At 43.3% G+C, this 16,256-nt stretch overlaps 1 protein-coding gene across 4 annotated transcripts in view; it reads right to left on the bottom strand.

The window, feature by feature from the left end:
- Positions 1-16,256, bottom strand: part of PRKAG2 (protein kinase AMP-activated non-catalytic subunit gamma 2) — a 208,052-nt gene that overhangs the window by 63,051 nt on the left and 128,745 nt on the right. For all 4 annotated transcript variants that reach the window (XM_050333154.1, XM_050333069.1, XM_050333237.1 and 1 more), the window contains one exon: positions 5,210-5,424. In XM_050333154.1, coding sequence (XP_050189111.1) covers positions 5,210-5,424 — 215 coding nt within the window. The remainder of the gene's footprint in view (positions 1-5,209; positions 5,425-16,256) is intronic.

Genomic DNA, 16,256 nt, shown 5'->3' with positions numbered 1-16,256 from the left:
AGCTTATATCCAATTCAGTGGAGCTACCATGATGTCTAAAGGGACTGAAATCAAATCGGGGGGAGGGGGCTCAAAACATTTTCCCAGTAATATTTTCTTGTAATTGTTGCATAGTTCATCACGAAGTTACTCCTTTACTAGGTTTGCAGCTAATTAGTTATATGCCAGCTGCTGGACAAATATATACCAGTTTGAAATTAAACACACTTTCACACGGATAACAACAGCTCCCGCAGGGAGAAATGCTTCAACGAGGCTTGTTACAGCCCCTGGGATCTATTAGAGAACACAATCACCTCCCAGGAGTGCTGCTATTAAGGCACTTAAAAGGAGCCTGGACACACCAGCACTGCCAGAGCTTTCGTCACTGGTAAATTACGGCCTTTTGGGCTCTAATTTCCGTGATCACTTTACTGTGGTGCAAATCAAAGCTGAATCACAGTAATGCCTTGGCACTCTCATGCATTGCCTTAAACCACACAAATGCTGAAATAAGGAGTTCTGGTGCATTTGCAGACTGGATTCCTCTTTTCCCAGCCCGTGCCTTTTTTTTCGTGGCAACATCGGAATCAAAAGAACATTTTTCTGTTCTCTTCATCAGATTTAAATCTCTGTAACGAGCTGGCAGGTTACAGAGCTCTGATAGGTGGTGTGGCTTTTTTTGAGAGAGGCAAACCCAAGGACCTGCTGCACATATCCTGGTTCCCAGGCTCCTTGCCAGCACAGGGTGTGATGTAAGAGCCTTTCACGCTGAACAAGTTAACAGCCCTGTTTTGGAGTTTACTACATTTTGGCTAAGAAACAGCATGAATAGCCTTGCAGGGAAGTACTACTGTTTAACAAGCAAGTAGCTGCAGGAACAATCTGGTTTCCCTCTTGTATGTAGGACTGGAAGAGTCCCAGCTGTACATTACGTCTCTCTTCTCCTTTATACTAGAGCAGGAGGGACTGTGTAAAATGAACACAGAACAGTCTCTTTCAGTGCCTCACGTGTGCTCTGTCTGCAGTTTTAACAGGACTTGCTCACACAAGGTAAAAATAAGTCTCAAGACTACCATTTGTCTGAGATTTCCTCTTTTTAAGAACGTTCTGGGCAATTACCTGGCTTAGAAGTTATCTGGAGAACAGCTGGTTCTCCAAATCACACAATCACAGGGAAAGTACCATTTGTAGGCATGTTGTGCCTTTGTCACTCCTTGTGAGCAAAGGAAGCTCCGGCTTTGTTTTTCACCAAAAGACACCTCAAAGGCAACACTCCAATCTGGAGCAAGCACCTTCTGGCCTGGCCTCCTTTCATGTTGGGAAAGGGGAAACCCATACAGGCCAGGAAATGATGTACCACAGAAACGCTTGTGTTTGCAGGGCACAGTGACATTTTCACAATGTCTTACACATCTTGTACATCAGTGGAAGAAGAAAGGATGAAACGAAAAGGATACAACCACATTAAAGCTCAACACACCACATTCCACTTCAAAATGCGGGCAAAGCGGAAAGAGGGCAAACACGCTCGTTACGGAACATGCAGCCTCTCTGCATTCCTTTCATGGTCTGTAATGTCACATTAGAGAGGAGTTATCGTTTACCACTTACTGCCTAGAGGTTACACCATCCAAACAACACGAGGCCAAAGTACAGAGTCATGAACTGCATTGTGAAAAATCAAGTCGCGCCTTCCCCGTGTAACGCAGCGCACAGTAATCTTTAGGCACAGCTTTGATCTCTTATCAGCTGAATTTCTCATTATAACCTTCTAACTCCACGGCTAGGAACACCTGCACAGCCAGGGGAAAGCCTGTAGGAGCTGCTGCAATGGTGTGTCACAGCCCCATCACGTCTCGCTTTGGGCACCTCTCAGAAGTGCCTCGCTCAGAAAAGTCGCACCCAGAGTCACTCCCTTTGCAATCAGTGCAAGAGGCTGCTCAGCCCCCTGGAGCTCTGATTCATCCCCTGAAAACACCTCTCTGGGGGATACAGAGACAACTAGAGCCACTGTACTCCCCTCTTAAGCAGCTCAGGTAGGTTTCTAAAGTTAGGTGGGATAAATGCAGACCTCAGTGCTAATCACAGACATCCATTTAGCATGAGGTTAATTGCTTAGGTTTGAATACTGGGTTGAGATGATTCTCCCTGAAGGAAGATCTCCCTCTCTCAGGAACTGTCTCCCACTATTTATTCCCCTCACCAGAATCAAAGGCTTAAAAATCATATCAGAATACAGACTGTTGTAAGTGCTACTAAAGTATGAAAGGTTTGGTTACACCTGCTGGAAAACAAACAATTTTATTCTTTCCTCCAAGCCTTCTCTCTTACTGAATACATTCCACCATTCCACACCAGAGTTTCAGACATATAAAAAACAAGTACAGAATCAGCTTCAAATGCAATAAATTATAAAAATGGGCTAAGAATAGTTCCTAGTCGTGACACTGCACCTTCCTGCTCTCCTGTTTGTTTTTTTTTTTAAATAATAATTCCAGGTCTGGGTCCAAGGGTTCCTCTTTTCTACTGCAATATATATAGTAATCATGAATCATTTATAACAGTTCTGGGATCTCATACATTATCATCACCAGTTAAACAATGTAATAAGTAAATGAGGTTTAAGTTGACAGAGCCCTGTAGATAAGAGTCAACTTCTCATTTCAGATGCCAACATAGAAGCTTCCCTATCATTAAACTGGTCATTTAACAGCATGGCCACTATGACACCATTTCTCATTTAATTTATGGTGTGTTTTTAAGATAACTGATTTTTTTATTCCAGCAATTGGTGATGTAAGTAAACAAGAAATTGAGCTTGCCTTTTACATATTTGTCTATGGCATGCGATTGTGAAATCATGCATTTATTAACACACAGCTCAAAACAAATGAAACGTTTGAGACACAGTACTCAAATAAAGGATGTTGGTCTACTGCTATTGCATTTGTAAATGAGTGCTGGGTCAGTAACTTGCAGGGATTGAAAGACACAACAGTCTTGAGTGAACGCACATCAGATTCAGGTTTGTGCCCTTCTGCAGGAACTTACCTTGTCCCTCTAACAGTTTCTCCTGCTAGAAGAACATGGCAAATCTAATCTCTCTCTCCAGTCTCTGTTGAAAATTAAACATCCAGAGCTTTGTTCCTCACCGAACTGTGGCTGCTGACATTTATTACCAAGTAAACCAGAAACCTAATGATTCACAGCCCTGCACACTCACTGTTCCCAGATATAAATGAGTACAGAGAGTACCAGACAATCAGGTGCTACACATCTCATGTGTTTCTGTATCTTCTGAACAGGAGAGAATTGAGTCCAACATACTGAGTTTCCACCCAGACTTTTGTTTGTACATATATACAACCACAACTGTTCATAAAAACTTGCTGAGAATTCTGTTTCTTTATTCTGGCATCTTCTACTCAACTTCGTATTGTTTGAATCAGCAAATAATTAAAAACAAAATAAACTTTTCAGTCTTTTGGTCAGTGGAATGTGCTAAGATTATGTTGTTTCCTTACTTCTATTCTAACAGGTACAAAAGGCTCCTCTGTAGCTGCATAACACAGATAAAGACATTCATATGCAAATAATATTGACTACAACCTACTCAAAATATTTCTGTGTCCTATAAACCTTTGGGTTTCATTATTTATGCATTGCAAGACTATACTGACAAGGCAGTGAGTTGGCTGGACAAAATTTACTGCTGGAGTTCCCTAACTGTAAGCATATTTTATTTAATACTTTAATGATTTACTTTTGCATAGCAGCAGAACAGAAAGTCTGCAATTTGTATTGCTTGTTTAATCTAGAGAAAACAAAGGCTGGCTACAGGTACAACAGGATGTAACAAACAATGAATGAAAATGGCCATTAATTATAAGAGCAAATGGTTATAACCTGTTCATGAAAAAAATCAGGTCGAAAATCAAGATACTTCTTAACCTTTACAGGAGGGGCCCCCAAAACAGGGCACGTGCTTTATGGGATGTGTGTGAATGACTTAAAAGTAGTCCCCGAACACTGACTCAGGGCCCAAATGCTTTCAGCATCACGAGAGCTGCTGCTGCTGTGGAGGTACCTAACACAAAATCAAAAAGGTTTTGGGATTGCTGTGTTACTGTGTTCAGATCCTGGAACAGCTTTCCCATGGGCGAGTGGGAGGAAACTTCCTGCTTTTAAATAAATTACTGAGAACTGGAACGAAACTGAACCTGCAGTCGTTCAGCAGAGAAGCTGATCTCGAGAACCTTTGTGCCCTTTACATTTGTAGATTTCTAGACACAGAAAATGTCAAAGATTTTATATTTTGGGAGGTGGGGGGAAAGAAGGAGAGTTGGGCAAGATAGATGCGGGGTAGTTAATTTTGGTCAAGCCTGCTGGTTCCATAAGGCAGAGGAACAGAAAGATGCGGTTAATGCAAAGGAATTAACACAAAAAGGAAAGAAGAGGCAAAAAGGAAGAGGAGAAAGAAAGAAAAGAAGGAGAGTGATGTCTCTGAGGCTCAAGCTGGCCAAGGGAGAGGGGAGGAGGCACAGTGGCCTGCAGTGCAGATCTTGCGGTGGAAAATATCAGAGGCTGGGATTCATGCATTCCCAGGAAATGCTGAGTTATGCATTCCCAGGAACTGAAGGAACTGTTCTTATGAAGACACCTCTACTATGTGGGGGCTGGATAAATGCCCTGGTAGTGCTGCCCTTCTTCCTCTACTCTCTGAGCTGGGGCAGGAGGTGTGATAGCAGCTCGTGCCATTAGTCACCAGCTGTCCCAGTCATCTCAGACCCCAGAGGCAGCAGGAACTCAGAACCCCTGCAGCTCACACTGTGAATTTCTTTTTGATATGTTCTCCTTGGCTGCTAACTCTCTCATCAGTTCTTCCTAAGGGAGATAAAAGACAATGCTAAATAAAATTTTACCTGTCTCCAAGGCGGCATCTCAGCAGTGTATGCTGGGATCTGTAGCCATTGCAAAACTCACTTTGAGACTGGTGCAAAGATTAGTTACTATCTGGGTAAATCAGAAGGGAGCTGCCACCTTTGGATTCCTAGTGCCTGCTGAGCCATGTTCTGGGAAACCTGCAATAAAAGGCCCACGACGCTGTCCTTGTGCTGTTCCACGGCACAGACACAGACACTGCAGCCCATCAGTTGGAATACAAGACACTTTTAACACACAGCCCTGTACATTTCCCACTGGAAAACCGGACACATGCTTTACTTACTGGTTTTGAGGTAGCACAGGGAGCTGGTGTCATGATGGGAGGCTTGGCTGCGCTCTGAGCTGGAGGCAAAGGGAATCTCTGCCCTGTGTCCGGAGGTGAAGAACAGTGAATCCGTGTTTCTAGTCTCTCAGGCTCATGCTTATAGGATTCAAGAGGAAACGTGGGCTGCTTGGTCACTTGTGTTGGGGTAGATGGAGAAGAGGAGAGGCCAGAGGCTGTGAACAAGAATAAGGACCCAAGGTCAGTTCAGAGCTAGAGCAGGTGGAAGTCTCAGCTTTACAGCGAACCTGTGTGTTTCCATCATATTTTCCCAAACTAAGAGTATAGATGTCACCTCCCTGTTTATGGAAGGGAATCACTCTGCCTTGCCATGAAAACTGTTTTAAACTGGTTGAATGGTCTGATCCATTACAGGGAGGCACAAGTGGGAAGACGGGAGTGCTGGAGGTTTGTGTTGTATGAACCTCCCCTCTGATTGCTTATTTCTAAAATGATGCTCAGCACGGGTATTACTTTTTTGTTATCATTTTAATACTCCTGTGAGTCTCAGGATTACAAAGGGCTCAAGGGCTTTAATGGTTGCTTTTTCTTATTTTTCATTATTTTAACAGTATCTCATCCAGCAGATAGAATACAATTAGGAGTAGAGGCAAAAAGGAACAGTTTGCTTTCTGAGGCTCTTGGCAATGCCTTTGTACAAACTAGAACTGTTTTCAGTAGCCTTTGAGGAGAAAGATTAATCATATCTTTTGCTGAAAATCAGTGTCAGCAGCAGACAATTTCTCTTGTGAACATCCTGGTTTTATTTGACATGTATCTACCCCAGCTGTATTTTTGGTCACGTTCCTAGAGCAGTTTTGAACTGTGATCAAACAGATTTAAGCTAGATTTATTACCCATTTAAGAACCAGCAGACATCCACAACTAGTTAGAAAATTCAGGTGCCAGCATCTATATTCCTTGTTATATCTATATGTCAGTAAACAGAGGGAGACTCTCTGTTGGCAGCATAAATCAGGACAGACTTAGATGCATAAAAGCTGAACAGGAATATGTATTTTTAAGTGGGCTACAAGATGTCCAAATTTGGTTCACTTCTTGTCCTTCCAGACACTTGTGCAGATGACCAGTTAGTCCAGCAGGGACTCAATGTCATCGAAAGGGGGAACACAATGATGCACCCTCATGGTAAGTCAGGCTCCTCTTCTCAGTGTGAGCTTTCAGGACTCCCCCAGAGATTATTGCACCTGAGATTTTTTCCCATTCAAGAGCTTTGCATTGGTGTAACTGAGCCCCCACCAGTCCTTCCTTTGAACCCAGGGTAAAGTGCATTAGTACAGCTCATTTTGTCACATTTTACCTCACAGGGAGCAAAGAAAACTTTGTTTTGGTGGAAAGTGAGAATAAAACTCAGCAATTACTAAGATGCTGACACTTGGAAGACTGGAAATCCATCGACTCACTCCTGACATATCTGGGGAAGAGTTAGCATATCTTATGTTTAAACGAATTAACATGGAATATAGGTAACTGTTCTTTAGCTATTATTCTTCTTTGAAAACAACCTTCCTTGACGGCTTTTACATAATAAGAGAGTTAACTTTATGATAATAGAGTCACTCAACAAGAAACCTGCAAAATAATTAGGCTCTGATGTTTTTTATTAGCAGTGGGTTTAGTGGTGCAGAGTACTGTATTTGTTTCTTTCAAAGAATATCCTAATTCTCACTGACAAATTTTGGCTTTGTTGGAGTCAAAAAGACCCACCACTCAGTCCCTCTTTTTGGTCCTTTCCCAAAATTGCAGCTGCCCTCCAAGGACTTCCATTTCATTTCATAACAAGCCCTGCAGCTCTGCCAGTCAGGCAGCAATAACACGGTGGAGACTGGGTGTTGTAGGCAGATACAAATGTTGGCTGATGTGACATGCCATGGGGAGAGAAAAGAATAACCACCCTGGCATTTTGAATGTCCTCAGCTTCTGATTTTAGTGGGAAATGAAGAGTGTGTTCCACCTCCTGAAGGATTAAAAGGACTCCAAACTTGCTGGTCCAGTTTTTTGCTCACAGACAAATTCAGATAAACAGTCCTGAGGAAGATGCTCTTCTGTGTTTTTATGGATGTACAAACGTTCCCTGAGTGCTCAGACTGGGGTTGAGCTGGATGGGAGCTGTAATCGATGCAAAGGTAAAACCACTAAAAGGGAGAAAAACACCATTAGATCTTAAAGTCTTGCTGCTGGGATGTGCTCACTGTGTGCTAATGCATTCAGCAAGTCCACAAGAACCATTCCCAGTAACCAAGAGGCTCTGCCAAAAGAGCTTTTACCAGACATAAGGAAACCACACATTCAGCAGTGGGGCAAGGCCGGCCTGCCAAGTGCAGAGGACGCCGACAGGACACAGGGAGCTGTTGGATCAAAGCAGAGCAAGGAAGTAACATCTCCTGCCTCCTGAGAAAACTACTGCCACCTCATTGCAGACATGTAACAGCCCAGGCTGCTTTCCATTTTATAAGAACATTCACTAGTGGTGAATCTCCTTTTGGATGCCAGCCTTGGACACTTGGCAGGAGTTCTTATGGATGAAGAGCATCTGTGGCTCCAGAACACTGAGCCTTAGAACTGTTTGTTTCAACTAGGCCCTCAAAACAAAAAGTACTTGCTGTGAGGCACACCCTAACATGTCTGAGATTCAATTTGTCTGTGACTCAGTTTCTGCACAGAGGTAGAGGGGAAAATATAATTATTTTGCAGGGTACTTGGTTAAATTTATGTAGTTAAACTTTTCAATCTTTTAAAAGCCTAACACACAGCGTTATTGTGGTATCTATGTTATTTACATTTGTACAATACTGAGATTGAAGGCACAATCACACAGGAAACATTAAATACTTTCTATGGTTATTAAACCGAAAGACTTTTGGCTGCTGTGATACAGCTCAACACCCTAAACCCTGCAAGGGTTTTTATAAAAGCCTGAAACATAAAAGAATGAAAATCTGTAATAAATCCCCAGACCAAAATCAGTTAAGGAGCAACAGAACTTTGTATTAACTTTAGTCCTACTGGACTGCTGACTAAACAGGCAGCAGTGGTGTAAATATATTGTAATCTGTACATGCAGTAGGTGCCCTGTTCTACTGCAGTAGAAGGAATCCAATGAAGAGACAAAATACAGCTCTGTCCCATGGCTGATAACAGTTTATTTTGGAGAAAGCATGTAAAACACTTAAGCAGTGATTCTTCTATAATGAAGATGAAACAATTCAGCACGAACATAGGATTTTAGAGAAGAAACAGTCTTCAACAGTGGCTACAAACTCTACTGGTTCTGGTAACAATATGAGCAAAATGTGGCGTTTTCATGTCAATAAACTAAATAGTTGTTCCTTTTTTCCATAACACAGAAGAAGAATTTTAGGAAAAAAAAAAATTAAGAAGAGAGAAAAAGGTCTAGCAGATCTTCCAAACTGTGTTGCTGTCTAACACAAGGTTTTGTCCTTTGGGGTTGGAACTAGATGATCTAAACCATTCAATGATTCTATGACTCTATGTTTTCTATTGATCACTCCTGTCCAGTTTTGAAACAATCCAAGAAGTTTGCTTTGTTCTGATTCATCCTGACATATTAGGACAAGAGGGCATGGGCTTAAGCTCTGTCAGGGGAGGTTTAGTTTGGATATTAGAAAGAAGTTCTTTACAGAGAGAGTGATCAGGCATTGGAATGGCCTGCCCAGAGAGGTGGTGGATTCACCGTCCCTGGAGGTTTTTAAGACAAGGCTGGATGTGGCACTGAGTGCCATGATCTGGTAATCACAGTGGGGTTGGATCAAGGGTTGGACTTGATGATCTCGGAGGTCTCTTCCAACCCAGTTAATTCTATGATTCTATGATTTGCTTTCTGAGGACAAAACAAGAGCAAATGAAGAGGATAAGTGTTATTCCCATATCGAGTAATCATAAGGTCTAACACCTGCAGAATGGAATGTGCATATGGATATTCATAAGAATATATTAATGCATGGTGAAAATTTGCATTAATATACAGAAACATCTTTCATATTATGGTATGGCTTTACATGGATCTGAACAGAACTTAATAGCACCAGTCTCAGTTTTGAGCAGAATGGGTCTATCTCCAATTGCCTTCCCCTGTGACAGTGACAGCACACCAGAATTCAGTTCTGTGCCTTCATTTGAGCAGCTTCAGTTGGGATTGGACTACAAATCACAGGTTGGATCCAAGAGCCCTGAGGAAGTGCTGCTGGAACAGCAGAACCCACACCTTTGGCCCAAGTCAGCACTGGCTGATACCGGGTTGGGCACAGAGAGACAAAAATAATGCTGCTCCCTTCACTTGTTTCTCTGGATATTTGCAATTATTTCTTTTAAAAAAACCTCTTATTTTGCATGCCACTAAGTTCTCCACCCACCTACTTGGGCATTCTGATCCAAACCAGCCCTCCACTGATACATAACAGGAAAGGATAAAGGATAAAGTGCTGTGTTGTCATCCGTGTACTCCCAAGGGAAGAAGGGTGGCTGCCCTCCTACATTTCCTACATTCCCAGGGTGACACCCACAATGAGTTCTGTCACCTACATTTCATGCCTGACCTGGCAGGATGCATCTGGTGGTTTCTGGGAGGAAGGATGCTCACAGCCCAGCGATTCCTGCCAAAGCCTCCCTTTTTATTATCAATCCTTTTCCAGAAAGAAAAACAGCTGCTGCCCCCATGAACCTTTGGAGCTACCTGCCCACAAACGATGCTGCTAGGAATTTCAGGGATGTGCTAACACTTTAGGGGGACAGTAAGAGCCACTCTCCCCTGTGGAGCGCCCAAAGGATAGAGCCAGCAGCCTGCTCTCAAACTTTATTTTTGCATTAGAAGTTGCTGAAACTGGACAGAGTTACTGGCCATGAAAATTAAACCACTTTTGTAGTTTCCCTTTTCCTAGGAATCACATTTCAGTTTCCTTTCATCCTGTACCTCATCAAGCAAAAAATAACGTTGCTAACATATAAAGCTGTTGCTAAAACAGTTTTCCAAGTTTATATACAGGGATATATAAATTTACCATCTAGACTGATAATTCTCAGGGAAAAAAAATAAACAAAAAACAAAAGAAATTTCTAATTGCAGTGGCTCCATGTAACACTTTTTGTCTTGATTCCTTCACAGGACTGCACTGTCCTTTCATTTCCATTCTCAGCTGGCAGTGAAACAGAGAAGGCAGCAGGCTGTGGCTGCTGAATTTTAAGTACTCAGCAGCACAAGTGAATCTGAGTTGAGCTGCTGGCTCATTAAGCTGATTCACTCTTCAGACACAATACTATGTTAATTTTGACACATAAGCAAATTGATGCAAATTATGGGAAATGAGGTTTAATGCCACTTAATGGCAGCATAAAACCCTGAACCCATCAGCAGGTAAATGGCCACTGGCTGTTCCTATCCAAACAGAGCTGCTAATATTGACACTAAATGTTGTAAAATACCTGCTAGCTCTAAATAAATAAATAAATAAATAAATAAATAAATCTTGACAAGTGGTCTGAAGAGTTATAGTACCAAAAAATATCACTGATATGCCCAGGAAATTTCCTGCTGTATTTAACATTGTGGCTCACACACCAATTCGGGTGCCTCCCACCCCATAAGAACTACAGCTGCTACTGTTGTACCCTATAGCCTACACCTGTGATTGACAGTGCATCACTTTGTCTTCCAGTCTGGGAGATATCTGAAGAAGACCTTCCAGTCTTCCAAGCTCCCTGATTCTGGCTGAGCAGCATCTATCCTAGCTGCATTAATAAATGCATTTGTTTCAATCTTACCGAAACAACTCCATGGCTTTTCAGGTAGTAGGTACAACATTCAGTGGGAAGCTTACTTGTTTCCAAAAGCATCTTTCAGATTTTGTTATTAATCAAGGATAGGGAAAAATATACCTTCTAAGGCATTAAATCACCATATGCTGCCTGAAAAGTTCACAGGGAAACATGTATTTTTGCAATAAAAATCTAATATCTTTATGTTAGTTCAAACATAGCAAAGGAAACCACTCCTTAAGTGGTTGGTCTTGACCACAGAAATACTTGACTCTGAAAGCTCCAGCTTTTGCTTCAGAAGCTATTTCACTTTGTAGAACCAAAGACAAAGCCCCATAAGTTTCTAGAATTCTGCCTGTTCTGCTCTGTTTGTGTCTATTTATGTGCTGGAATAACACTTGGATCTGTGGAATCTGCAGTGTAACACCTTTTCCTCGTAAAACTGTAGAAAATCAGGAGCTGAAGAGATTAATTATTAAAGTTTTGAGAATTGTTCTTCTTTCTGAGGATCTCAAGGCCCCTTTGTGAGGGAAGGCTGATCAGGAGAGACTCTTGCCCAATGCCATATCCTTTAAAGGGTTTACTGCAGACCTCTGCTGCACTGACAATCAGACAGAGGATCTTCCACCTTGCCCAGAACCATACGTTGGTTATCTTATGTTTGTTACATGTATTTGCCAAATCTGGAAAGACTTGACACATTTATCAGCTCATAAAGCAACAAACACATGGGATCCAAACACAGCAAGCAGAGACCAGAAACTCTGGTGTAGAGCACCCCTCCCAACAGGCTTTTTCTAGTTCTCATTGGCAGGAAGGTTCCAGCCTGGCTTCTAACTCCTAATTTTCTGCCAGTGCTCCTCCTTTGTCTTGCAAATACAGGAGAGAATACCACAGGCAAATAATTCACAGCAAAGCAAGAGAGATCACCCACAGGCTTGATGGCAAAGAATGGCTTTTTTTTGAGACAGCCAAATGCACATTCCAGTGCTGTTCGACAGCCTGACAGGTGACATGAAGAGGTTGAGGGAGTCACAGAATAAGTGCCTGGCCAGGCATGAACAATTAGCTTAATTATACTGAGAGACTCAGCACCAAGACTTTACCAGACACCAGATGGCTGTGGCCAGCACAGCGTCAGAAACACAGGCAATGCAGACCTTGCCAGCACAAGTGCCTGTGACAGGAGTAAAGTATTAACAATGATCCTCAGAAGGTAACAGCCTGATGAGGAAACATCCTGTAGGACCAGGAGAAGCGGGAGGAGGAGGTTTGGGCACCCCCCCCATACGAGAAACATGCGTGAGCAAAGAACGCTTCGCCCTCCTGTGCATCCATCACCCACAGAGCGTGGGGTCAAGGAGTTTGCAAACACCAGCTTTTCACTCTCTGCATCACCAGGCTAACTCTCCAATCCTGCCACTGGCAGCAGAGCAAGAGGAGTTTAGGAGGGCCATGTCCTGAATAGCTCCTGCTGCACACACCCCCAGGACCTCGAGTGATGGGATGTGACATTCCTCAGCCGCTGCCTGGGGATGGCTGCGGGGCTAGAACAAGAACTAACTGTGCTAACTGTGATACCCACCTAAAAAGTCACTAAAACGAAAATCAGTCACTCCTCTTCGTTCAAACTGTTCTGGAGAGACACGTGACGTCTGTGCAAAGCCCGAGTTTCTGATCCAAACCTGATGACTGACGAGCGTAAGCCAACCCATGCAAATAAGCCACGTGCAACAGTTGGCCCTTATCAATGTGCTGAAAGAAGAGTCTCCCCTGACTCCCCAGCCCCGTGCCAGCACGTTAGCCAGGCACAGCCCTGCATCACATGGCAGAGATTCACATGGTCACTGGTACTACTGCTGGTCACAGCCGGCTGCTGGGAGAAACAATGCCTACAGCAGAACAACTTTATTTACTTAATACACCACCTGGCACTTAAACTTTCACACAGTACTTCGTGTTCAGAGCCTTTAATGAAATAACTTTTGTTTTCTGTTTTAGCAAAGAGGCTGGCTGCTAAGGAGAGCATTTAACAGCTCTTTCCACATTAACCTCCCTTGTCCTATCCAGGCTTTCTTGGCTGTTTTCAGCCAAGCTGAGCTAAATGCTCCCCTGCCATTACATAAAGCCGCAAATTGCCTGTCTTTGGAGACACTTCGGTGGCCAGCACCGTCAGTCTCTCCATCACCCTGCCCCCTGCTAGGGGCTGCAATAACTGCTTCCCGCCTCTCTCCCTGGTTTTGCACTGCAAAGCTTCCAAACCACAGCCACCATCATCATTGCTCGTGTTCTGCTTCTGGTAGCGCCCACTGTGCTTCACGGGCAGAAAGGAGAGCAGAGGCCCCGGCCTGGGGGGTTTGCATTTTGACAGGCAAAGGAAAGGAAAGAGGAGGAAAATTAAGGGGAGGGAAGGTGGGTGCAGGAATGCTGTATGCACGATGTATGAAGACAAGTTTGGAAGTAATCACTTGCTTGTTCTGATTTCTGATTTCACTTGGGGATTTCATACTTAATCACTGCACTAAATGTCAGCTTTTCAAAAGCAGCTGCTCGGGGGGTGGCAGAACAGGGCACGTTGTTGCTTTGCCTATGATTTAGGCTATTCTCACCCAGTGCAAATTTTTAAAAAATGAGGCAATTGAGGCAAAGATTTGCTTAGTTTGCTTGCTCTAAATCAGTGCCTTCACCACGCACCTTATTTCTGTAATATACTAAAGCAGAGGGAACACACCGTGGAAACCGGAAAAAAAACCCTCCAAACATTTTACAAATACGCCATTAGAGGTGCAACTTAACCAGAAGAACGGTCTAAATCTGAGCCTGCAGAGCTCCACCGAAATCCCTGTGGGTGATTTCATCTGCACAGTACATCTACTCGCTGTGTAACCGAGAGACAGAATATTAATGCTCATAAGGAGCAGCAGGGTATCTGTTTGCAGTGCACGCATGACAGCTCCAGGGCTGGTGCCAGGGGAACACACACCCTACTGCTGCACACAGCTAAAGGCTCTGTTTAAACTGTGACACTTCCCGAGGTTGGGAATAGCAGGATATAAGGCTATCAACGCAGAGACTTCGGGACTCGGGCCCTGGGACCTGTTCTCTATTTAATTTATTGGTTTATATTAGCCTCAGTTTCCTACTCTTGCAATGAGTAAGATGCCTCCAGAGGTGCCAGTAATGGCTCTGGAGTTACAGATGGATTGCAGGACTCACAGCACAGTTTACTTTTGTTTATTTTCTGCAGTGCTTACAGGGGCACTGAGGTGCGAGTAATTAAATATTTGCGAAGTACTCCAAATCCTCAGGAAAGCTGTAGCTTTATAATGAAGCCATAATTTGGCATTTCTTTGGTTTTGAAATCCGTTTTTTAAAACCTTCTGTTCTTCTCTTATTAAAAGACACAAAGAAAGGGAGCTCCCTTCTAGCTCTCTTCAAAATTCACCATGAGTCCAAGCACTGCTTCAGCCTGTGGCATTTGCCTCTTCCCACTGTGTCTGACTCAGACTTGTGTCTCATCATAATTCCTCTCTTGCTAACCTGGGAATTAATCTCTTTGTGCACATATGGCACAGCAGAGGCAGCACGGTGCTCTCTAGCACACCTACCAAAGCCTTCTGAAGAAATAACTGATGGCTTCATGGCTCTTGTTTGATTGAAAATAAATTGCCACGGGACTGCTCCTGCTCCTTATGCCACTTGGTAGTGTAATTTCCATTGCCTCCTTTGGTAGTGGATGATGCTTTTAGCAGAACATTAGTGCAGTAAATGGCTGCTTTCTCCAGACACCAGCTGGCACAGAGACCAACCCTCCTCTTCCCATGAAAAGATCCACCAGCACCAGCTTTCTTCTGCCTTTCACAATTAGATCTCAAGGTGATGTGGATTACAACAAAACTCAGACCTCAGTCCTTCTGGTTAGTTCTAATCCAGACTGGTTTTCCAGTGCAGTACAAACACTCCTATTGGTACAAGTGGGCAGGCAGCAGGAAAGGGCCAGGAAATTACTTTGCACAGTGGCATTGTTGGTTTATACGCCTGGAAGTGTACGGAAAACTACAGGCCAAGTTCTCCTAACAATTGCTGTGGATAGAGTTGTCTATCTAGGATCTGGCTGAGGGCACAAGGGGAAAAAAGAGGGGGAGAGGGCCACTGCACAGTCAGGTACCAAGCCCACAACTACATCAGAAGAGTTAAAATACACACCTAAAATGCGATGTACTTGTTTACCACTGGCAAGTCCCCACTTCCCATATATGAGGAATCAGCTACCATCCTGCTTTGTTCTCCCAGCACAGAAGGTGGGTAGATGCAAACCAGATGAAGCCCTGTCCTCTCGCTGTGACTCTGCACACTCTTAGCAATAAAGTAAGTCATGATACTCAGCAATGAAATCAGTCTGAAGAGTAGCTATGTCACATCTGTACACTAAAACATCAGGATGGAGCCAGGGGTACCCCAAGAGAATCTCCAAGGGTAACCAAAAGGTACATCTACAGTAGAGAGTTTTAGATGCTGGTGTTGCCACCATCACTCACTTCACCAGCTGTGAAGTCAAACACACGTAGCAAGCGTGCTACCTGCTCAAGAGAGCCATGAACACTTGGGCCCATCCTACTGAAAGAGTTCAGCCAGAAATGAACCTCTACTTTGTTAACCTAAGTCTAAAGGGAACTTAAAACTCATACTTGGATAAATATCAATCACATGAAATGAATGAAACACTCAGCTTGGGATGTTCAATGATCCTATCAAGTTGGAGGCCCCCTTTTAAACTCCATCATCTTATTCTTCTTACCTGCCTACAAATAAAATTCAAACTCACAGGAGGGGACTACGTTTCAGTGATGTCCATTGCATTGGATCAACCAACACCTGGTCTGATTTCATATCTCTACTGCCAAGTGTTTATATTGACCACACACATTTCTGATATTTCCACACCAACTACATGACACAAGGTTGGCCTGTGCCTTCCAGCCACGTTTGCTTTCTTGACTCCTGAACTGCCTCCTTCTTCTGCAGACCAACCATCTCCTCTCCTCTTCTCTCCATGCTTCCTGTTAAGATGTTACATCTAACACTCCATTCCAGGTCCACTAGAGACTGATGCAATGAGAATAAGTTAGAGGAATTCCAAACACATTTCTTTTTTTTTCTTGTAATTTCATCTTCTGTTTGCAAGCTGATTTAGACCTTCCTCCTCCATTTGCCT

This window comes from Myiozetetes cayanensis, unplaced genomic scaffold (genome assembly GCF_022539395.1).
Source record: "Myiozetetes cayanensis isolate MyiCay16 unplaced genomic scaffold, myiCay2020 scf1, whole genome shotgun sequence".
In the NCBI taxonomy this organism is placed as follows: domain Eukaryota; kingdom Metazoa; phylum Chordata; class Aves; order Passeriformes; family Tyrannidae; genus Myiozetetes; species Myiozetetes cayanensis.
Note: the sequence above shows the minus strand (reverse complement) of the source record. Positions and strands in the feature narration are given on the sequence as shown.